General features: G+C 40.2%; 1 protein-coding gene across 3 annotated transcripts in view; it reads left to right on the top strand.

The window, feature by feature from the left end:
• The window catches only part of KCNQ4 (potassium voltage-gated channel subfamily Q member 4), a 313669-nt gene that overhangs the window by 136809 nt on the left and 151564 nt on the right, over positions 1–25296 (top strand). For all 3 annotated transcript variants that reach the window (XM_073665725.1, XM_073665727.1, XM_073665726.1), the window contains exon 2: positions 12414–12504. In XM_073665725.1, the coding sequence (XP_073521826.1) occupies positions 12414–12504 (91 nt within the window). The remainder of the gene's footprint in view (positions 1–12413; positions 12505–25296) is intronic.

The raw sequence follows: 25296 nt of genomic DNA, 5'->3' as shown, positions 1-25296 counted from the left end.
CCAGACACTGAGGAGTGGAAGTATGCCTGCGCTTCTCAGTGTCTGCGGGATGACAGGATGGATGGCAGCGTTCTGCTGCGGTCCAGCCTGTCATCTCGATGTAGCAGAGCTGAAGCTGTCGTGGGAGCCATGGAAAGGTAAGGATGAGGTTGCTTTATTATTTTACTTTTATTGCAGGAGATCGTTGGCTTCAGCTGGAATGGGCGTGATGGTAAGTATGGTTTAATTTAGAACAATAAAGAATTGTGTGTTTATTTCAATTAAAGGACTTTTTTCTGGGTGTTGTGTTTTTTTAAATACTTTACTAGAAATTCATGGTGGTCATGTCTAATATTGGCGTGACCCCATGAATTTTGGGCTTAGGGCCAGCTGATAATGCCAAGCTGGCCTTAACCCCTTTATTACCCAGTGAGCCACCGCACCAGGGCCCTGGATGAGTTGGGTACAGCGCCAGAAGATGGCGCTTCTATGAACGCGCCATTTTCTGGGGCGGCTGCGGACTGCAATTTGCAGCGGGGGTGGCCCAGAAAGCTTGGGTCTCCCTGCGCTGCGGATTCCAGCCCCCAGCTGCCTAGTTGTATCTGGCTGGGCACAAAAATAGGGCGAAGCCCCACGCATTTTTTTTTAAAATTATTTCATGAAATTCATGGAATAATTAAGAAAAAAAGGGCTTCCCTATATTGTTGTGTCCAACCAGGTACAAATAGGCAGCTGGTGGTTGGGGGCAGCCCATTCCTGCCTGCTGTACCTGGCTGGACACAAATATAGTGCGAAGCCCCACGTCAATTTTTTTTTAATTATTTCATGAAATAATTTTTTTAAAAAAGGGCTTCCCTATATTGTTGTGTCCGGCCAGGTACAAATAGGCAGCTGGTGGTTGGGGGCAGCCTGTTCCTGCCTGCTGTACCTGGCTGGACACAAATATAGGGCGAAGCCCCACGTCAATTTTTTTTAAAATAAGTCCTTTATTTTAACACTAAATGACATTTGAGGAGTTAATAAAGATGCAGTCCCTAAATTATTATTTATTTTTTAATTAATTTTTCCCAAAACTTTTGACGTGGGCTTCGCCATATTTTTGTATGCCAGCCAGGTACAGCATCCAGCTTCTATGAACGCGCCATTTTCCGGGGTGGCTGCGCACTGCAATTTTCAGCGGGGGGAGGGGGGGGGGCAGAAAGCTTGGGCCTCCCTGCGCTGCAGATTCCATCCCCCAGCTGCCTAGTTGTACCTGGCTGGACACAAAAATAGGGAGAAGCTTCACGTATTTTTTTTTTTTAATTATTTCATGAAATTCATGAAATAATTAAGAAAAAAAGGGCTTCCCTATATTGTTGTGTCCAACCAGGTACAAATAGGCAGCTGGTGGTTGGGGGCAGCCCGTTCCTGCCTGCTGTACCTGGCTGGACACAAATATAGTGCGAAGCCCCACGTCAATTTTTTTTAAATCATTTCAGGAAATTCATGAAATAATTTAAAAAAATTGATGTGGGGCTTCGCCCTATATTTGTGTCCAGTCAGGTACAGCAGGCAGGAATGGGCTGCCCCCAACCACCAGCTGCCTATTTGTACCTAGCCGGACACAACAATATAGGGAAGCCCTTTTTTTCTTAATTATTCCATGAATTTCATGAAATAATTAAAAAAAAAAAAACGTGGAGCTTCTCCTTATTTTTGTGTCCAGCCAGGTACAACTAGGCAGCTGGGGGATGGAATCTGCAGCGCAGGGAGGCCCAAGCTTTTTGCCCTCCCCCCCCCGCTGAAAATTGCAGTCCGCGGCCGCCCCGGAAAATGGCGCGTTCATAGAAGCTGGATGCTGTACCTGGCTGGCATACAAAAATATGGCGAAGCCCACGTCAAAAGTTTTGGGAAAAATTTATTAAAAAATAAATAATAATTTAGGGACTGCATCTTTATTAAGTCCTCAAATGTCATTTAGTGTTAAAATAAAGGATTTATTTAAAAAAAAAATGGCGTGGGATCCCCCATAATTTTAGTCTCTAGCGGAGGTTAAGCAGACGGCTGGGGCAGATGTTTGAAGCCTGGGAAGGGGGTAAAACCCACGGAGCTTCCCAGGCTACTAATATCAGCCCCCAGCTGAATACCTAGCCTTTACTAGCTATTAAAATGGGGGACCCCCCAAAAAAAAATGACGTGGGGTCCCCTCTATTTTAATAGCTAGCAAAGGCTAGGCAGACAGCTGGGGGCTGATATTAATAGCTCAGGAAGGGTGCCATGAATATTGGCCCCCTCCCAGGCTAGAAACACCAGCCGTCAGCCGCCCCAGAAATGGCGCATCCATAGGATGCGCCAATTCTGGCACTTAGCCTCGCTCTTCCACGCTGCCCTGGTGCGGTGGCAGGGGGTAATAGTGGTGGGGTTCATGTCAGCGCCAGCTGCCATGAAGCCCAGGTTAGTAATGATGGCCGTCTATATGACACCCCCATTACTAACCTACAAAGTGTTAAAAAGAAAAAACACACTACACCCAGAAAAAAATAATTTATTTGAAATAAAACACCATTTTATTTAATTCTTAGTTTACTAAAAAAAAAATAGTTACCTGTCCACGTTCCTGCGCTGATCTCCCATGCACAGCTGTCACATCTGGAGATGGTGACAGCTGTGCATGGCTGCTGTAAGCTCACGCTGCCGGGAACACGTCCGCTCCCGGCAGCGGGAGCCACTGACTGAGGTCACCGGAGTGCATTCAGGCAGCGCAGCTCCGGAGACCTCCTTTACGGCAGTGCTGTACCGTGGGAATTTCTCACGATACAGCAGTGCCGTAAAGGAGCTAACCGGAGCAGCGCTGCCTGAACTCCGGTGAACCCTTACGGCCCCGTCATTCTAGCGGCGGCAGCGGTTCAGAGCGGTCACATTCTATGTGGCTGCTCTGAACTGGAGATCTTCGTGGGACACTCGTGGACTGCTACGGAGGGGTAAGGATAAGGTTGTGGTTTATTATTTTATATTTTATTACAGGAGATCGATGGCTTCGGGGAATTAGGTGTCTTGGTGAGTATAGGTGTAGTTTTTTATTTTTTACTTTATTTTAGGTGGCGATCGGCGGGGACAGGTAATATATGAACTAATTTCTTTTAGGTAACCACTGGCCACCAATGACATGTATCTAACATTTATTGGGGACACAGTAGGGCAATTTAAATAGCAGGATCAGGCTGATGGGAACTACTGCTCCCATCGAGCTGATCCTGCTGGCAGGAGTGGACGGGGGACAGACATAGGCCGATGGGAGTAGTAGTGTCACATCGGCCTATGTCTGCCCGCACACACACCCGCACACATCGCACAGACACCCCGCACACACACCCCGCACACATCGCACAGACACCCCGCACACACACCCCGCACACACACCCACCCGCACACACACACACCCGCACACACACCCGCACACATCGCACAGACACCCCGCACACACACCCCGCACACATCGCACAGACACCCCGCACACACACCCCGCACACACACACACCCGCACACACACACCCGCACACACACCCCGCACACACACACACCCCGCACACACTAATCATGACGGGTCCGGGAGGTGAGGCTGACCTGTGCGGCCGTGGGAAAGTTGATGTGAGTTCATGCAGTCAAGCATGAACTCACATGAACCCTCTGAGGGCACCGCGGCTACTTCAAATGAACAGCTGATCGGCATCACCTGATACCTCAGCTGTTCATTTGAAATAACCGGCGGGAAAGCGCAGCACAGAACGGGAAAGCCGGCGGTGAAGTCTTTTCACTGCCGGCTTCCCCGCCCGGGTCCTTCGCTCCTTGGTGCTGTGCTCCCCGCCCGGTCCTAATTTACGATCGGGATGGGAGGTGGCGAGGGGAGCGGAGGATCGGGGTGGGAGGCTGCGGGGAAGCAGTATGGGGCTGCGTGATTGTTTAAAAGCCGGCGGCTTTTTACCGCGCGCCGGCTTTTAAACAATCAGGAGAATTCTCCCACGCTGGGATGGCATTCTGATGACAAGCTGGATCGCAGCTGAGCGCTGCCATCCAGCTTGTCATCCTTCAGAGACACTGCAGAGCGCAGGCATTATGGGAACTTCCGATTCCGGTATTCGATATTATAAAAGTATCGGAATTAAGTATCGGAATTCCGATACAGTGAATATCGGCCGATACCCGATATTTCAGTATCGGAATGCTCAACACTACTCCTGAGTAGCTCTTAATGCTATCCCTGCCTCCAACTATCTTGGTGAGGGGTGGGTATAGCTTTCTATAATCCTTATCCAGTTCTGTCATTTTGTTCCGACATGTTTACTGCATTGCAAAGCATCTTCGAGCAGCCTGTAAATCACTACTGCAAAATGCACTGTTTTTGCTGTGCTCTAGGAAATTCCTGGCCAAGAGTAAAGGAACCCTGGTTGGAAAACAGGACTCTGAGACATGCAGACGATATCTTCTCTGCTGGTAAAGATTGACTCTCAGCAAAACCATCCAACCCAGCCTCCCAATTTTAGACCTGCCATTGACTTCAGTATTGCATCCACTTATGTAATGTGAGTTTAACCCATACCATGGAGGTTGTATGTTATTTCTAACTGCTGGCACATCAAACGCAGGAAAGTCCATGTTTTTTCTCTCATTGCAAGCTTCTGTATGTTAAGTGACAGTGGATAAATCTTTCATACATTTTATATTTAGACAATTGATTGTCCTTTAAAAAAATATCTGAGAAATCCTCGTTGGGCAGCACTTTAACTGAGGGGAAGCCCACATCTAATGCATTCTGTCACTTTCTTCAGACAACATTTAGGAGGCAGTCGCTTGTACTCATCAGCTGTTGCCAAGTGTCTGTCCTTTTCCCAGAGAGCATGTTAGATTGCAGGTTTTAGATTCCTGCATACTCTCCTTTGTCCATCTGTATGAAAATAATTAGATGGTACATGTACAGAAGTATAGATGACTGCCCCTTACAAAGCTATAGAAGGTGCACTGAGTCAAAAGTATGTAGTGCAATGGGATCCATTTATGCAGCTACATGTAGTCCGAATCAAATAGAGGATTAACCTACCAAACATATGTTGTATTAGGAGACAGATGGAAAAGACTACACAGAGCCTGTTACCAAAATATTAAAATATGAGAGACCTCAGGGATTTATACCTGTTAATGGCTAACTGAAAAGATGGTAATAAATAGCAAGTTTTTCAAACTACTCATGTCTCTTCATTAGGCATAGTCTAACACAAAATCTGAAGAGTCACATACAGTCATAGCCAAAAGTGTTGGCACCCATAAAATTATTCCAGAAATTGGAGTATTTCCCCCAGAAAATTGTTGCAATTACACATGTTTTGTTATACACATGTTTATTTGCTTTCTGTGCATTGGTACAACACAAAAAAACAGAGAAAAAAAGGCAAATTGGACATAATTTCACACAAACCCCCAAAAATGGGTTGGACAAAATTGTTGGCACCTTCAACTTACTATTTGGTTGCACACCCTTTGGAATAAATAACTGCAATCAATCGCTTCCTATAACCATCACCAAGATTCTTACTTATCTCAACTGGAATTTTAGACCAGTCTTATTTGGCCAACTGCTCCAGGTCTCTCATATTTGAAGAGTGCCTTCTCCCAACAGCAATTTTAAGATCTCTCCACACTTGTTCACTGGGATTTAGATCCGCACTCATTGCTGGCCACTTAAGATCTCTCCAACGCTTTGTTTCCATCCATTTTTGGGTGCTTATTGAAGTATGTTTGGGGTCATTGTCCTGCTGGATGACCCATGACCTAAGACACAAACCCAGCTTTCTTACACTGGGCACTACATTGCAACCCAAAATCCTTTGGTGATCTTCAGATTTCATGATGTTTTGCACACAATTAAGGATCCCAGTGCGAGAGGTAGCAAAACAACCCCAAAACATCTTTGAACCTCCACCATATTTGACTGTAAGTACTGTATTCTTTTCTTTGTAGGCTTTATTCCATTGTCAGTAAACAGTATAATGATGTGCTTAACCAAAAAGCTCTATCTTGGTCTTATATGTCAATAAGACACTTTCCCAGAAGAGTTTCGGCTTACTCACAAACATTTTGGTAAACTGCAGTCTAGCTTTTTTATGTCTCTCTGTCAGCAGTGGGTTTCTTCTGGGTCTCCTGCCATAGTGTTTAATTTAATTCAAATGTCGACGGATAGTTCGCGCTGACACTGATGCACCCTGAGCCTGCAGGACAGCTTGAATTTTTTTGGAACTTGATTGAGGCTGCTTATCCAACATCCGGACTATCCTGCATTGCAACCTTTCCTCAATTTTTCTCTGCCATCCATGTGCAGAGAGCTTAGCTATAGTTCCATGATGTCACAGGGATACCGCGACAGAGAGGGGCCAAAAAATTGCAGCGTCTAGTCAGACTAAATCCTGCATTGATTAGAACTGCTTCACCATCCTATTAAACAGTGCAGGTTTTCCACTTGCTGTGTCATGGCAACGGTTGATCAGTTCAGTTGATCTCCTGGAGCTCTCCATCCTGAATAGCCTCAGCTGTTCTGTTTTGGCCATTCCCCTCTGGTATATATGCTCGCCACTGGTACTTGGGAATTGCCAGTGATAGTTCTATTTCCTGGTTAGGTGTTGGAGGAGAAATTCAGTGTTTTGAGTAGGCGGTTGGAGAGTTGTTCAGTAGATTTCTGCTTGGAGTCTGCTGCTCATTCTCTCCTATTTGGTTTCTCCTACCTATCCCTCCCTTGTGTTCCACTCTATTGTTTTGTGAGTATATTTGTATGATTGTAGTTTTCTTTCATACCTGTCTGTCTACCCTTTTCTGTCTAGTTAGTGTAATCCTATGCACTTCAGCCTCACACCTCCCTGGATGGGGGTTGGGAACAGATAAGGTTTAAGGTAGGAGCATAGCAAGTTTCGTGACCCCAGTGTCCCCACCTTCCGGAGTAATCCGGAAAGGGATAGACTAGGGCGCCCCCTAGTTCGAGGGATCAGATATAGGCGCCCACTGTCCCTAGTCACTATGTGACACATTGTTTGTAAACTTCTTGATTATGTTGCGCACTATGGACAAAAGAACATCATGCACTCTGGAGATGGACTTGTAACCTTGAGATTGTTGATATTTTTCAACAATTTTGGTTCTCAAGTTCTGAGACAGTTCTCTTCTCCTCTTTCTGTTCTCCATGCTTACTGTTGCACACACAAACACACAATGCAAAGATTGAGTCAACTTCTCTTTTTACCTGGCTTTAGGTGTGATTTTCATATTGCCCACACCTGTTACTTGCCACAGGTGAGTTTGAACGAGCATCACATGCTTGAAACAAAGTTGTTTACCCAAAATTTTGGAAAGATGCCAACAATTTTGTGAGGTTTTTGGTGAAATTATGTCCAATTTGCCTTTTTTTCTCAGTTTTTTTGTGTTGTTCCAATACACACAAAAGAAGTAAATATGTGTCTAACAAAATGTGTAGTTGTAATAATTTTCTGGGAAAAATACTTCATTCTCTGGAACAATTTCAAGGGTGTCAACACTTTTGACAATGACTGTATTGATACCCAACAGGACACAATGTTATAATATGCCTAATGAAAGGTATCAACCACCGAGGACATTCAAATTCAAATTTTTCTGTCTACTGGCTAACACAGTACAAAGATATGCTTAGCCTGTTACCATAAAAAATGGTATTTATAGGAGCTTTATAAATGAGATTTTTAATTAAGACTTAATTTACACATCCATGTTTCATGGTCCGATTATGGATTACAATGCATGTCTCCCGATTTGAACTAACATTCGCATGCATTTACACCTCCATGTAGCATGTCTTTGTGCCATCTGTTTTTTTCCTCGGACATCACATAGGGCCATAGAGTTTCATTGATACATACATACATTGATTTTAAAAATACATTTTAAAAATGCATCCATGTGTCCGGTCCGTGAAACTCAGAAAATGTTCTATGCTTATCAGACTCAGCCATTAAAATCTGTGGGGATCTGTGAGACGTGGACTGAACTAGGAAGATATACTTTCTACTCCAGAGTTACATCTGAGTTTCATCCATTTTTAATTAGGTAATTGTTAAGAGTCAATATATATAAAACAGTTCAGACAATCTACCTGCGTCAGTTTTAAAAAAGCAGATGAGAAAAATATGAATATGACACTAATGAAAAACGTCACATATATGTGAATGTAGCCCAAGACTGTTATTTAGAGTCAGGAGACCTATGGTTAGTCCTGTCATTGCAGTCTCTACACATGCATGTGAATATAAGCTAAGATTATTTATACTGTTCCTCACTATTTTAGTTGCATTGTAATAATTACCAAAAATTGGATGGCACGCACTTTTCATAATCTGTAGTAAAAGTATGTCTATATGACACAAGTTTTGTGTTGTCATTCCTGTGCTACAGTGTAATTTCCCCTTGTCTAAGCAGGTGTCTTGTTGCCTGTTATCATGCGTCTGGGTTTGAACCTTTCATCTTCGCTATCCGCTGAGCCACAGCAGTTACACCTTTTCTCTGGGTGTTTATTGCCTGGTATCCTTGCTTTAGTCTTTTTAGGTTGACGGGTGTTTTCGTTTATTCTTTTGTCTGACCAGTCACCTTTTGGGTGCGGCTATATATACTTTCCCCCTGCTGGTGTTTTCTCCTGGTGATATTCTCATTTGGATGTCCAGCAATACTGCCGTTGTTTATGCCAGTCAGTGAAAGACCAGCTAGGGTTTATCTCTCTGCTGATTATGCTTTTCACCCTGCACCTATCTTCTGTTTCTTGTTTAGGAAGTAGGCAGCGTACTCTCTAGCAGTACATACCTTATGTTTTCATTTTGTATTTCTTGGTTCGTTTTAACTCTCTCTGGGATCTCTTTCTATCTCAGCACTCCTTCCCTTAGGAGGAACTTGAGGACCTTGACAGCCTTCAGGCAGCATAGGTCTGAGGTGCCATCATTTAGTCTGTTAGGGTTATTCCAGCCCACGCAGGAACCGCTAGGGACCGTGGGGTCACAATCTCTAGTCTGTACTGGAGCTGGCTGGATCAGTTGCAGATTTTTAGTGTTTTATCTATTTACCCATGTGAGTTGTTACACAATCATAACAGCCATGTGATAAATGCAGCCTGTGTCCAGTCATCATACACTTTTAAAGGGTTGACTATGGACCCCTTTTGAACAGTGAAGGTGTCTCAGTATTAAATTTCCAGCAATCACACACTCATCATGTGTCCTGAGGCATGTTTCGATCTTGGAACAACTCCGTTAAATGTTGTACTTTATTAAATGATGTAAGACCGACATTTATGATTATTAATCTCTCATTACTGTAGGTCATTTATTGTCTTTCCATGTCTCTAAAAAGTCTTTATCTCCACATTTTTGGCACAAAGAGGCACATATTTTATTTTTCATTTTATTTCTTAAAAGATATACAGTGAGATATATTTTTTTAAAGGGAAACTGCATAGATAACTATACGCCAATGTATTTGTGCCTGATGGATGCCACAAGAACAGTTTTTTGCATCTATTGGGTAAATGGGGCTTTATGGATACATTTGACATATGCCCCAAGAATTTTCCCTGCTCATTCTCCAAATATAGGAAATACAGTTAGGTCCATATATATTTGGACAGAGACAACATTTTTCTAATTTTGGTTCTAGACATTACCACAATGAATTTTAAACAAAACAATTCAGATGGAGTTGAAGTTCAGACTTTCAGCTTTCATTTGAGGGTATCCACATTAAAATTGGATGAAGGGTTTAGGAGTTTCAGCTCCTTAACATGTGCCACCCTGTTTTAAAGGGACCAAAAGTAATTGGACAGATTAAATAATTGTAAATAAAATGTTCATTTCTAGTACTTGGTTGAAAACTCTTTGTTGGCAATGACTGCCTGAAGTCTTGAGCTCATGGACATCACCAGACGCTGTGTTTCCTCCTTTTTGATGCTCTGCCAGGCCTTCACTGCGGTGGTTTTCAGTTGCTGTTTCTTTGTGGGCCTTTCTGTCTGAAGTTTAGTCTTTAACAAGTGAAATGCATGCTCAATTGGGTTGAGATCAGGTGACTGACTTGGCCATTCAAGAATATTCCACTTCTTTGCTTTAATAAACTCCTGGGTTGCTTTGGCTTTATGTTTTGGGTTGTTGTCCATCTGTAGTATGAAACGACGACCAATCAGTTTGGCTGCATTTGGCTGGATCTGTGCACACAGTATGGCTCTGAATACATCAGAATTCATTCGGCTGCTTCTGTCCTGTGTCACATCATCAATAAACACTAGTGACCCAGTACCCCTGGCAGCCATGCATGCCCAAACCATCACACTGCCTCCGCCGTGTTTTACAGATGATGTAGTATGCTTTGGATCATGAGCTGTACAACGCCTTCATCATACTTTTCTCTTTCCATCATTCTGGTAGAGGTTGATCTTGGTTTCATCTGTCCAAAGAATGTTCTTCCAGAACTGTGCTGGCTTTTTTAGATGTTTTTGAGCAAAGTCCAGTCTAGCCTTTTTATTCTTGATGCTTATGAGTGGCTTGCACCGTGCAGTGAACCCTCTGTATTTACTTTCATGCAGTCTTCTCTTTATGGTAGATTTGGATATTGATACGCCTACCTCCTGGAGAGTGTTGTTCACTTGGTTGGCTGTTGTGAAGGGGTTTCTCTTCACCATGGAGATTATTCTGCGATCATCCACCACTGTTGTCTTCCGTGGGCGCCCAGGTCTTTTTGCATTGATGAGTTCACCAGTGCTTTCTTTCTTTCTAAGGATGTACCAAACTGTAGACTTTGCCACTCCTAATATTGTAGCAATTTCCTCGGATGGGTTTTTTCTGTTTTTGCAGCTTAAGGATGGCTTGTTTCACCTGCATGGAGACCTCCTTTGACCGCATGTTTACTTCACAGCAAAACCTTCTAAATGCAAGCACCACACCTCAAATCAACTCCAGGCCTTTTATCTGCTTAATTGAGAATGACATAACAAAGGGATTGCCCACACCTGTCCATGAAATAGCCTTGGAGTCAATTGTCCAATTACTTTTGGTCCCTTTAAAAACAGGGTGGCACATGTTAAGGAGCTGAAACTCCTAAACCCTTCATCCAATTTTAATGTGGATACCCTCAAATGAAAGCTGAAAGTCTGAACTTCAACTGCATCTGAATTGTTTTGTTTAAAATTCATTGTGGTAATGTCTAGAACCAAAATTAGAAAAATGTTGTCTCTGTCCAAATATATATGGACCTAACTGTATATATGAACACAACCTCAGTCATTTTCACGTATGTTTACAGTGTATGGATTAGTCAGTCAAGAGCTGTAACTGGTGTAACATGATTGCTTGGGGTTATCATTTCATGTCTTGACATAGATCAAGCTCTGTGCTCCCTCTATTGGTCATAGTGGTGTATTACTGGCTTCTTCTAATAATAGTAAAGCAGTTTATACTTACTTGTCAGATTATTTTAAAAGCACGTTAGAAATGTACCAGTGTAAGTTAGTGAATATCTTTGTGTACGGACTTGTAAATTATCTATAAGCACACTTTGGATGGTTTGCTTTGACTTTAGAGCCACTTCCAAGTCAGTATTTGCTACTCATTGAGGGCACTATGAGAACTACATGTCTGATTTTTGTTATGCAAGGTGTGCTCAAACATAGTAAGTAAAAAGGGCGCACACACACACAAAAAGACTTGAAAACAGTTTCCTCTTTCACATCCCAAATAACTTAAAAACCTACAGGGTAGTGAATACCCAAAAAGCAATACATATAATAAAGAATAAAGACAAATAAAAATATGGGTAACACATGGAATAGGAATATGTGGGCAAAAAAATAAAATATAAATCATACAAACAAAAGCTAGAGCACTAAAAAATAAATGTGGATAAAATTATTCCTTGTTAATTTGTTAATTAAATGTTAAAAAGGAACATCTTAAAATGTATAAAAGCATAAATATAGGTGCCGAACCAAAAATGAATCCAATGTCAACTAGAAACAAGTAAAATACCATAGAAATAAGTAATGAGCTGACATTGATACAGGTGAATAGTAGCAATTCTAAAAGCAAGTGACACAAATGTGGCTGCCCATACAAATGATAATAACGGTACAATAAAAAGGCGGTGCACTATAAAATGGGATCAGATAGGTGCTGTAAAAGTATTAATATATATAACTAATAGTCACAAAATCTACCCATAGAGCCCATCACTCACTGGAATGGCACCAGGCAGCTGGATTTGGATATATAATATAAAGAGTATATAAAAGTGAAAACATGAAGAAGCAGAAAGTATGTGTTCTTATGAATGACAGTCGCACATGGATCTATATGTACTACAATGACTCTCTGTATCTGTATGTTTAACATCACTCGCTCTTCTCTTTACAGATTCTTACTGGTGTTCAGCTGTCTGGTGCTCTCGGTATTCTCCACAATTCCCGAATATCAAAACTTAGCCAACAAGGGCCTGTTCATACTGGTGAGAGATCTCTTTGTATTTAGTTGATCTCCTGTGTCTGTATCTTTTTGTGGATTTAGCCTAGGTTTCTCTGCACACATTACACGTTATTTATTCTCACTCCTTCTATTCTCACTGAGACTCGGAAGCTGGTTGCCTCTCATTTAGTGGTGTCACCCAGCACCAGGCTTTCTATAAACTCTTCATTGCAGAGAAGTACAATACATGGGAGTAATTCAGGGACTACGCACAAACCTTTGTCACCCAACAGCTTCCATAGTAAATAGCGCTCAACTCATTCAATTGGTAAGCAACGTATTTTGCTATGCCTATTGTGTGACAGTCATATTGAAAGCTGCATGAGTATCTGACCGCAGCATATACATATACTGATGTACTACCAAGCAGTAAGCCAGTAGATAATAACAGTGTATTTGTCTAATTACTGAACTGGTGTACGGAACAGAAAACAAATGGGATATTCACAATGTAAACTCTATTGCCCAGAGTTCTACTTTAAGTATCTGTCACCAGTTTTTGAGGTGTAATCAGTTTTATTTAATGTGTTCTCTATTGGACATTCAGTTAAAAATATTGATTTCATTTTTTCTCCTTTTCCGTAATTTTAAGCCTTAAAGTTGGGTTTTTGCAGCCTTTGTCAGCGGCCAAAACGTGCTCTCTTGGCAGTAAAAACGCTGCTTTCTAAATGCCTTTTCACGGTGTTTTTTGCCACTTTTTCTGGTGCAGATTGCTGGTCTGATTTGTCTACAGTACACATTTAATAAAGTTAATTTTATGTACCAAAAATGCTGCAAAAACGCTTTGTTGCATTTTTGCACTTTTTCATTATTTTCTATTGGTGAAAATAAGATGCAAAAACACTGAAAGAATTGACATGCTGTAGATTTAAAAAATGCAGCAGTTTTCCAATTCATTCAGAAAAAAAACAAGCGTGTCCATGAGATTTCTGAAATCTCATAGCTTTTTCTGATACTGTAAAAAGCATCTTTTGCACAAAAAATCACAGTAATAAAACAGTAAAAGCACAACGCGTGAATATAGCCTATAGAGTCAAAAGGAGGTACAGTGGGTGGTGCTGACCATTAATATTCAATTTAGTAATAAAATACATTATAATAAGCTGTGCCCCTATGTGTGAATACCACTACAGGCTTTCATTCCCCAAGATATCAAATATGAATATGATGAGAAACCAATACAGAAATGGTATTAGACAGTGGCATAATATTTCATTGTTAACTTAATATGCTTTACACGAAAATGGAAAGCATTTTCAATTCCGGGATCATGATCTTCATGGTCTATACTTAGGATAGGCCATCAATATCAGATCAGCAGACGTGTGACTCTCTGAAACCCTGAAGATCAGCTTTTTGAAGAGGGCGCAGAACTTTTGTGAATGCCGTAGCCTCTTGAATGTTTACTCTGTATACTTGCATTAAAGTGAGTGGGTCAACGCTGCAATACCAAGCACATATATTGCATGCATGCATATATACAGTGGGGAAAATAAGTATTTGATACACTGATGATTTTGCAAGTTTTTCCACCTATAAAGAATGGAGAGGTCTGTCATTTTTATCGCAGGTACACTTCAATTGTGAGAGACAGAATCTAAAAAAAAATCCAGAAAATCACATTGTATGATTCTTAAATAATTAAATTGCATTTTATTGCATGAAATAAGTATTTGATCACCTACCAATCAGCAAGAATTATGGCTCTCACAGACCTGTTAGTTTTTCTTTAAGAAGACCTGCTACTTTGCACTCATTACCTTTATTAATTGCACCTCTTTGAACTCGTTATGTGTATAAAAGACTCCTGTCCACACACTCAATCAATCACACTCCAACCTTTCCACCATGGCCAAGACCAAAGAGCTGTCTAAGGACACCAATGGCAAAATTGTAGACCTGTACAAGGCTGGGGTGCGTTACAGGACAATAGGCAAGCAGCTTGGTGAGAAGGCAACAACTGCTGCCACAATTATTAGAAAATGAAGAAACACAAGATGACTGTCAATCTTCCTCGGACTGGGGCTCCATGCAAGATCTCCCCTCGTGGGATAAGGATGATACTGAGAAAGGTCAGGAATCAGCTGAGAACTACACGGGAGGACCTGATCAATGACATGAAGAGAGCTGGGACCACAGTCTCAAACATTACTATTAGTAACACACTACGCCATCATGGATTAAAATCCTGCAGGGCATGCAATATCCCTCTGCTCACTCCAGCACATGTCCAGGCCCATTTGAAGTTCACCAATGACCATCTAGATGATCCAGATGAGGCATGGGAGAAGATTGTGTGGTCAGATGAGACTAAAATAGAACTTTTTGGTATCAACTCCACTCGCTGTGTTTGGAGGAAGAAGAAGAATGTGTACAACCCCAAGAACACCATACCCGACCGTGAAGCATGGTGGGAGAAACATCATCCTTTGGTGTGCTTTTCTGCTAAGGGGACAGGATGACTGCACCGTATTGAAGGGAAGATAGATGGGTTCATGTATCATGAGATTTTGGCCAACAACCTCCTTCCCTGAGTAAGAGCATCAAAAATGGGTCGTGGCTGTGTCTTCAGGCATGACAATGACCAAAACAAACAGCCAGGGCAACTAAGGAGTGGCTCCGTAAGAAGCATTTGAAGGTCCTGGAATGGCCTAGCCAGTCTCCAAACCTGAACCCAATAGAAAATCTTTGGAGGGAGCTGAAACTCAATGTTGCCCAGCGTCAGCCCCGAAACCTGAAAGATCTGAAGAAGATCTGTATGGAGGAGTGGGCCAAAATCCCTGCTACAGTGTGTGCAAACTTAGTCAAGAACTACAGGAAACGTCTGACCTCTGTAATTGCAAACAAAGGTTACTGTACTGAATATTAAGTTCTGTTTTTCTATTGTATCAAATACATATTTCATGCAATAAAATGCAAATTAATTATGTAAAAATTATGCAATGTGATTTTCTGTTTTTTCTTCTTAGATTCTGTCTCTCACAGTTGAAGTGTACCTACAATAAAAATTACAGACTTGTCCATTCTTTGTTGGTTGAAAAACTTGCTAAATCGGCAGTGTATCAAATACTTATTTTCCCCACTGTATGTATATGTGTGTGTGTGTGGGTGTGTGTATATATACATATCTATCTATCTATCTATATATATATATATATATATATATATATATATATATATATATATATATATATATATATATATATACAGTTAGATCCATATATATTTGGACAGAGACAACATTTTTCTAATCTTGGTTCTAGACATTACCACAATGAATTTTAAACAAAACAATTCAGATGCAGTTGAAGTTCAGACTTTCAGCTTTCATTTGAGGGTATCCACATTAAAATTGGATGAAGGGTTTAGGAGTTTCAGCTCCTTAACATGTGCCACCCTGTTTTTAAAGGGACCAAAAGTAATTGGACAATTGACTCCAAGGCTATTTCATGGACAGATGTGGGCAATCCCTTCGTTATGTCATTCTCAATTAAGCACATACAAGGCCTGGAGTTGATTTGAGGTGTGGTGCTTGCATTTAGAAGGTTTTGCTGTGAAGTAAACATGCGGTCAAAGGAGCTCTCCATGCAGGTGAAACAAGTCATCCTTAAGCTGCAAAAACAGAAAAAAACCATCCATGAAATTGCTCAATATTAGGAGTGGCAAAATCTGCAGTTTGGTACATCCTGAGAAAGAAAGCAAGCACTGGTGAACTCATCAATGCAAAAAGACCTGGGCGCCCACGGAAGACAACAGTGGTGGATGATCGCAGAATAATCTCCATGGTGAAGAGAAACCCCTTCACAACAGCCAACCAAGTGAACAACACTCTCCAGGAGGTAGGCGTATCAATATTCAAATCTACCATAAAGAGAAGACTGCATGAAAGTAAATACAGAGGGTTCAGTGCACGGTGCAAGCCACTCATAAGCATCAAGAATAAAAAGGCTAGACTGGACTTTGCTCAAAAACATCTAAAAAAGCCAGCACAGTTCTGGAAGAACATTCTTTGGACAGATGAAAGCAAGATCAACCTCTACCAGAATGATGGAAAGAGAAAAGTATGGCGAAGGCGTGGTACAGCTCATGATCCAAAGCATACCAGATCATCTGTAAAACACGGCGGAGGCAGTATGATGGCTTGGGCATGCATGGCTGCCAGTGGCACTGGGTCACTAGTGTTTATTGATGATGTGACACAGGACAGAAGCAGCCGAATGAATTCTGATGTATTCAGAGCCATACTGTGTGCACAGATCCAGCCAAATGCAGCCAAACTGATTGGTCGTTGTTTCATACTACAGAAGGACAATGACCCAAAACATAACGCCAAAGCAACCCAGGAGTTTATTAAAGCAAAGAAGTGGAATATTCTTGAATGGCCAAGTCAGTCACCTGATCTCAACCCAATTAAGCATGCATTTCACTTGTTAAAGACTAAACTTCAGACAGAAAGGCCCACAAAGAAACAGCAACTGAAAACCACCGCAGTGAAGGCCTGGCAGAGCATCAAAAAGGAGGAAACACAGCGTCTAGTGATGTCCATGAGTTCAAGACTTCAGGCAGTCATTGCCAACAAAGGGTTTTCAACCAAGTACTAGAAATGAACATTTTATTTACAATTATTTAATCTGTCCAATTACTTTTGGTCTCTTTAAAAACAGGGTGGCACATGTTAAGGAGCTGAAACTCCTAAACCCTTCATCCAATTTTAATGTGGATACCCTCAAATGAAAGCTGAAAGTCTGAAATTCAACTGCATCTGAATTGTTTTGATTAAAATTCATTGTGGTAATGTCTAGAACCAAAATTAGAAAAATGTGGTCTCTGTCCAAATATATATGGACCTAACTGTGTGTGTATATATATATATATATATATATATATATATATATATATATATATATATACACATACAGGGTGGTCCAAAAGTAGGTGGCCAGAAAATAATAACATTTATTTTGATTTAAGATTTATATATAAAATTATATTTACTAACACAAGCATAACATTGACAATTAAATTTTGTTCTGAACAATAATACAAAAGCCCTTAAATTTTATCAACGCAGGTGCTCAAACTGTTTTCCATTACAATTTGCACAGCTTTGAAGTCTGACTCTTGCGCTTCGACAAACTTTTTTGCACAAGACTCTTTGGGTATTAATTTCTTGAAATGTATCTGTATGTAATTTTTCAAATCACTGACACTTTTTGGTTTTCGACTATAAACTTTGTCCTTGAGTACTCCCCAAAAGAAAAAATCCATTGGGGTCAAGTCTGGTGAACGTGCCTGAAAATCAAGTGGGCCTCGTCTGCCAATCCATTTATTAGGAAATGTTTCATCAAGATACTCGTGGACTACTCTTGAATAATGTGGAGGGGCCCCATGTTATTGGAAATAAAGGTCATTTGAATTAGGTTGTTGCTGTAACTGGGGAACAACTTGATTCATTAGAATTTCGAGATACTTATCTCCTGTGACTGTTCCATCAAAAAATATTGGTCCAAAAACACCAAAACTTGAAATACCTCCCCAAACATTGACACCAGGCTCATTTAGTTGTTCCTCTAATGTTAAATGCATGTTCTCATTATACCAGTAAATACAATTATGTCTGTTAATATGGCCGGATAATTTGAAAGAAACTTCATCACTCCACATAATGTTATCTAAAATTACTGGATTTTGTTTGATAAATCTCCCCCTTCATAACCTTATTACACTTTCTGTCCACCCACTTTTGGACCACCCTGTGTATATGTATGTATGTGTATATATATGTACAGTACAGACCAAAAGTTTGGACACACATTCTCATTTAAAGATTTTTCTGTATTTTCATGACTATGAAAATTGTACATTCACACTGAAGGCACAAAAACTATGAATTAACACATGTGGAATTATATACTTAACAAAAAAGTGTGAAACAGCTGAAAATATGTCTTATATTCTAGGTTCTTCAAAGTAGCCTCCTTTTGCTTTGATGACTGCTTTGCACACTCTTGGCATTCTGGGCCGCAGGCTGGTACGCATCGTGGGCACATACCCTTACAATGCTTTGTGTATAAGTTCCTGTCTTGTTACAAGCTTCCAATCTGTGACATCTGCACATGGCCATTGCAGGATGGGAGAAAAGAAAACATTGCAGTTTCAGACTCCTTGACTAATAGAGATCTTCAAAACCATAAAGAATTCATAAGAAAATCAAATGTTTCTTTACACAGTGAAAAAAACTTTATTTTTTAAACCAAAAATCCCTTTATGCATCTGAGAGAATTATGTAGGTAAGGTGTGGAAGGCATACACACATGGTCAAAATTGTTGGTACCCCTCGTTTAATGAAAGAAAAACCCACAATAGTCACAGAAATAACTTGAATCTGACAAAAGTAATATTAAATTAAAAATCTTTGAAAATGAACAAATGAAAGTCAGACATTGCTTTTCATCCCTGCTTCCACCGAATTTAAAAAAAAATTAAACTCATGGAATAGGCCTGGACAGAAATGATGGTACTCTTAACTTAATATTTTGTTGAACAACCTTTTGAGGCAGTCACTGCAATCAAACGATTCTTGCAACTATTAATGAGACTTCTGCACCTCTACACAGGTATTTTGGCCCACTCCTCATGAACAAACTGCTCCAGTTGCCTCGTGTTTGAAGGTTGGATTTTCCAGACGGCATGTTTCAGCTCTTTCCAAAGATGCTCAATAGGATTTATGTCAGGGCTCATAGAAGGCCACTTCAGAATAGTCCAATGTTTTCCTCTTCCATTCTTGGTTGTTTTTAGCTGTGTGTTTTGGATCTTTATCCTGTTGCCAGGCCCGTGACCTGCGACTGAGACCAAGCTTTCTGACATTGGGCAGCACATTTCTCTCTAGAATCCCTTGATAGTCTTGAGATTTCATTGTACCCTACACAGATTCAAGACACCCTGTGCCAGATGCTGCAGAGCAGCACCAGAACATAACAGAGCCTCCTTCAAGTTTCACAGTAGGGACAGTGTTCTTTTCTTGATATGCTTCATTTTTCCGAACATAGAGCTGATATGCCTTGCCAAAAACTTCAATTTTTGTCTCATCTGTCCATAGGACATTCTCGCAGAGGCTTTGTGGCTTGTCAACATGTAGTTTGGCAAATTCCAGTCTGGCTTTTTTATGATTTTTTTTCAACTATGGTGTTCTCCTTGGTCGTCTTCCATGAAGTCCACTTTGGATCAAACAATGACGGACACTGATGTTTCTTGAGCTTGAAGTTCACCTTTAATCTCTTTAGAAGTTATCCTGGACTCTTTTGTTACCACTTGTATTATCCGACTCTTTGATTTGTCATCAATTTTCCTCCTGTGGCCACATCCAGGGAGGTTGGCTACAGTCCCATGGATCTTAAATTTCTGAATAACATGGTCAACTGTAGTCACAGGAACATCAAGCTGCTTGGAGATGGTCTTATAACCTTTACCTTTAACATGCTTGTCTATAATTTTTTTCTAATCTCCTGAGACAACTCTTTACTTTGCTTCCTCTGGTCCATGTTGAGTGTGGTACACACCATGTCACCATACAGCACAGTGAGTATCTGTAGCCCTATATACAGGCCCACTGACTGATTACAAGATTGTAGACACCTGTGATGCTAATTAGTGGACACAACTTGATTTAACATGTCCCTTTTGTCACATTATTTTCAGGGGTACCATCATTTCTGTCCAGGCCTATTTCATGAGTCTAATTTTTTTTCAAATTATGTGGAAGCAGGGCTGAAAATCAATGTCTGACTTTCATTTGTTCATTTTCATAGATTTTTAATTTATTATTACTTTTGTCAGATTCAAGTTATTTCTGTGACCATTGTGGATTTTTCTTTCATAAAACGAGAGGTACCAACAATGTTGACCACGTGTGTATATGACAATTTAAGCAGAATAACCAAGTGCAACTTATGCATTGATGATGAAAAGTTTTGTTCAGCAAAAAAGATATTTAGATTTGTCTTAAAGGGGTATTTTCAAGTGGTCTCTTGAGCAGTTCAGAGATATGCAGTCTCCTTACTTTCTGGTTTCTAATATAGCAGGCTCTCCTTCTTAAGTGACAGCTCTGACGAATAGTAGAACTGTAGTATTAGTAGAACTACAAAGCTCTGCTGTAACATATTTAGCCATCAGTGGTTTGTTCTGGAGTGTACAGTGCTGTCACTGTATTGACACATAGAGATAACAGGGGGGAGAAGACCCAGTGTACAGTACAGCCCTGTGCACTGAAATCTAATTAGCCGAAAACTTCAAATGGTGATTAAAGAAGAACCACAAAGATGATTTCTTCCCCAAAGGTATTAATTCATTCTGACTTACAGCGCCATTACAGCCATGTCTTTACTTTACATCACAAAATCGTGCTGACAAAGTTCTCTTGAAGGTGAGAACGAGGAGTGGGGTTGACAGCGGGAGATCATTGAATATCTGATAATGATAGCATATAAGTCAATTAAACACATCAAATGGTATGTGCACACGGTGCGTTTTTTATGTGTTTTTGATTCGGTAAATCCGCGCAGCATTGGCCCCAAAAACGCATTGCAAAGCTTATCCCAGCATTTTCTATGAGATTTTGCAAGATCTGTGCCCGTGATCAGGATTTTTCCTTACAGAATTTCATGTGCGTTAAAAGAAGCGGCATGTCCATTCTTTGTGCGTTTTTGCCTGTGTTTTTCTCTTATATAATGTATTGGAAAAAATGTATGGCAAAAACGCAGCAGATTTTCTGCAGCGTTTTTGCTGCCAAGAGGTGCAGAACCTTGCAGAAACGCTGTAGAAATTTCTGCAAGTAAATCCTGATCGTGCGCACATAACCTAAGAATCAAAATCGAATCTTGCTCATTGAGCCTCAGACTGATTGACCTGAGTGCCAACATGTTTGTTAACTTTTTTCACTGAAAAGACTAATTTGGGAGAGATGTAAAGGTGGCCTTGTTTCAGTAACTGAATGTGCCTATTACGGCTTGACGTTATTGTCCTTCAGTTCAATGTAGTTTGCATTTTTCTCTTTGACTTTCTTCTTTTTATTAATCTATGCTGTTCTGCTCTACGCAATCTCGTTTAGTATAATTTGTATTTTACTTCCAGCCCCCTGTCCCAAACGGCTGACGTCAGGACTACTCACTCCGGAGGCAAAGTCTAAATTAAGAAGTCCTTGTGTCTCTCCTTTGATTAAACGCAGTTGTCTTTGTTTGTGGAAAGGTGCTAGAGATAGCATTGGACACATTGCTGATGTTTAGGAAACCAGACCCACCCTGAACTGTCAGATCAATAGATTGAAAGAATGGATCAGTTTCACTTACTTGTCCGTCATAACACAGACTATCCTGATATTCCCGCAAATAAGTAATTTTTTTTTGTTAAGGAAGGAGGACATGACCTTATGTTGTTATCACTCTGGAAAATCTATTTTGACCCTTATTAAAGCTCTTACCTGAGAGATATAAAACTGAATACATATGAACAATAGGATTAAGACATTTTTTTCCTGCACAGGAATAATTCAGTCATCTTTTATGTTCATTATTAAATAATTATATGGCAAACATTCACATGTGACAGAAATAAAGTTTTACACTGAATGTGTTATCTTCATCGGGTTCTGGTAGCTTCAAGTTTCAGACTGGAAAAAAGTATCCTTGTTCCACAAACCTGAGTTTGGAGAAAACTCTTGGAAACATAGTTTTTGCAGACTACAATTGCGTTAAAAAGCTGCATGAGATTTTGCTGAGACAAGGTAAATTGGAAATAGCTAAACTAGAATAAAGAAAAAAATTTTACAAAGGAGCATTCCAGTTGAGTGTCTGGCCAAATAGTTATCATCTAGATACAAAAGATATCTATATAGGCTGTGAAGAGCTTAGAGGGATCTGACACGAAGAGGATTGCGAGGAATGGTATGTAGTGTCTTAGCTTGTACAGCGTTATGATCAAGAAAGCATATGATAATTTACTCTTATGACTATATAATGGAACTTTGCTTTGGGATTGATATACGGTATTATTACAAGCACAGGAACAAAATGTTTTAGTGTTATTTTCTTAACCTGTGTCCTGTAAATATTTCTTAATGTTTTATAGCTAGCAACAAAGTTTGTCAAGTTATTCTGGCCTAATAAGTCAACTGGGAGAATCTGAAAGTGAGCTATATGTATCCCTACTTACAACGTTCTAGAATTGTGTTGGAAAGATAAGCAAGAAAGCAAATAAGAAACAAGCTTAATAAAAATATGACCAAGTGATATGACTTACTCTGGTGTTAGCTTACATTAATCTGGTCTTGACCCATTTACTAAATTCAAGTAATGCTGACCTCCCCGGCGCCACTAGTACCCAGTTGTACATGTAGCTGCCAACAGCTAGGAAACCACATGCAAAGGCATTTAAGTGCCATACGTGGCTCCTGTGTCATTAGTTTTCAGTATAACGAAGGCCTCTTGGGTAGACTGATACATAATTGTTGGTGGACACAGCAGATTTCTTTTAAACTGACCTCAAAAATCTTGACATACAATTTGGCCGAAACAAATATTTGTACATTGATTGCCCACATTGTACAATCTATCAATGGCATCATGTTTAAATATCAAAACTTTAATGTTTATTTTTTCAGTAGATCTCACAATTATGTTATTTTTTATTTATGGTGGCATTGGGTAAAGGATAATCTCACTAATCTCATTTGTACGACCAGATTAACCTGTAAAGGTTCATGCACGTGGATCTGTTCTGGCTTCTTACATGCTTCATGCAGTATTACAATGCTACTGTACCTTTGTATACCTCAGATTTCATATGGAGGCATATAAAGTGTATTCTCTATATGAATGCTGTATTGGGTGCTATAAACAGCGCCTTGATCTATGTAGTGTGAATGCGTATGGGGTGATCCATTCTAAGGAATATAATCGCAAAAAAATGAGCTTAAATACATTTTGATATGTTTAGTGCATAGATACACATTCACACTGTGGCCATTAACAAATATAACCTAGAATCAATAAATGTGGACCATTGTATTTTCTCATGTTGTAAATAAAACTCACAATCATTATTTAAGTTTATGTCATTTATTTATAACTAAATTCTATTCTTACCATTATTTAAGTCCTAAAACAAAATTACTATTCTTTTTCCTGAATTTCCAGTTGGTTCTGCTAGGGGAAGAGTAATGGTGATATGTTCTTACGTAACGCCCACTCTCACGGCAGACAACAAGCCTCACTTTGAGAGCTGCAGGACATCTCTCTAGGGGTGCTGCATAGAAAGTGATTGCAAGATCAAAACTGTTGGGATAAAAGGCAGCGATATGAAGGAGCAACCTGAACAGAAAACTCATCACAACGGAAATTCTTCTTTTCACCAGTTTGTTTCTCTCAGAAGATCATTGGTGGCAGAGCTTACATGGAAGATGAGATCTCCAAGGAGATGGAGACAAACAAGGGACTGCCAGCTTCAGAGCCCACCACACCGATATTCTGAAAGCACACTGACAAGTAGGACGCCTGTGCCTGGATCAGATGCCTTCTGGTGTTACTTTTTTAATCCCAATCTAAAAAAAAAAAAAGTTACAATTTACACTGAAATTATCCCATATGTATTACATTGTTTTATCAAAATGAAGCTTCCTTTAGCCAAGGCATGAAACTTTTTTTCTTAATAATCCCATTGTAAATGGTGGGCTCTTCCATGCTAACTGATCAGAAAGAATCATAGTTCTTTCATCATTTAGTTACCCAAAAAATAAGCTGCTTATTACTATGCCCAAAAAATTATCACTTGCTAACTACTACACCCCAAAAAATGATCAGTTGCTTATTACTATATGAGCCAAACAACATCAGACTCTTCATTCACTTTAATAAAGTATTGTTTCGTCTATAGTTAGCTTTAAAGGGCTGGCCTAGCCAAGTGCAAATTTTCGGCAAGCTGTGCAGTTATATTACACACAGTTAAGACTCACTTAAGCAGTTCATAACATGACAGCAAGTACTGCATGCACTGTAGCCTCTGATCCACTTTTCTCTATAGAGTATTCCCTTAAGGCCACGGCCCCATTATCAGTATATACAGATGAGGAACAATCAGAGAAAAAGTATAATAGAAACAAGTGCACTAATTCTGCATTTATCACCCACTCCTGGTTTTGGCTCCCACTCCTGAGAAAAAATACTGACCGAATACTGACAAAACACTGATAGTGGGGCCGTGGCCTAATCAATATAGAGGAATATCTTCCGCTCACCACATCTGCACTTGTGCTCTCCTCCAGGTGCACAGTAGTTTGTGATACCCTTTAAACATAGAATGAAGTAGTCCAGCACTTGTGGTTGGTAGAAATTTACTAATCCTAATTATTTCTTATGTTCAGCATTACAAAAGCCATGACATTACTTATAGTCGCACACAGGAAAGCAGTTCGAACAGCAGTTCTTTTTCAAGGCTTCTTTTCACCAACTGGACATGCTGGACTACTTTATTCAACATTCTCCCAACGGTACATTGAAAGAAATGAATGAGAATCAGCACATGACCGCTAGTATGCATATCGCAAACTTGTTGTCATGGGTCGAATCTGCTAGCAAAGCTAAATCCTAACACTCGCTATATTACACGCTGTTAGGATTCAGCAATTTGTAGTTGGCCGGACGACCCCTTTAATCTGAAATCTTTTCATAAACATGTATTTTTTTAGGTGGATTGTGCTTATTTTGATAGTCTTCTGAGATCCTAA

The sequence above is a fragment of the Phyllobates terribilis genome, unplaced genomic scaffold, assembly GCF_046119375.1.
Source record: "Phyllobates terribilis strain yellow unplaced genomic scaffold, ASM4611937v1 Scaffold_2__4_contigs__length_985480577, whole genome shotgun sequence".
Classification (NCBI taxonomy): domain Eukaryota; kingdom Metazoa; phylum Chordata; class Amphibia; order Anura; family Dendrobatidae; genus Phyllobates; species Phyllobates terribilis.
The sequence above is the reverse complement of the archived record's forward strand: the minus strand, read 5'-3'. Positions and strand labels throughout refer to the sequence as shown.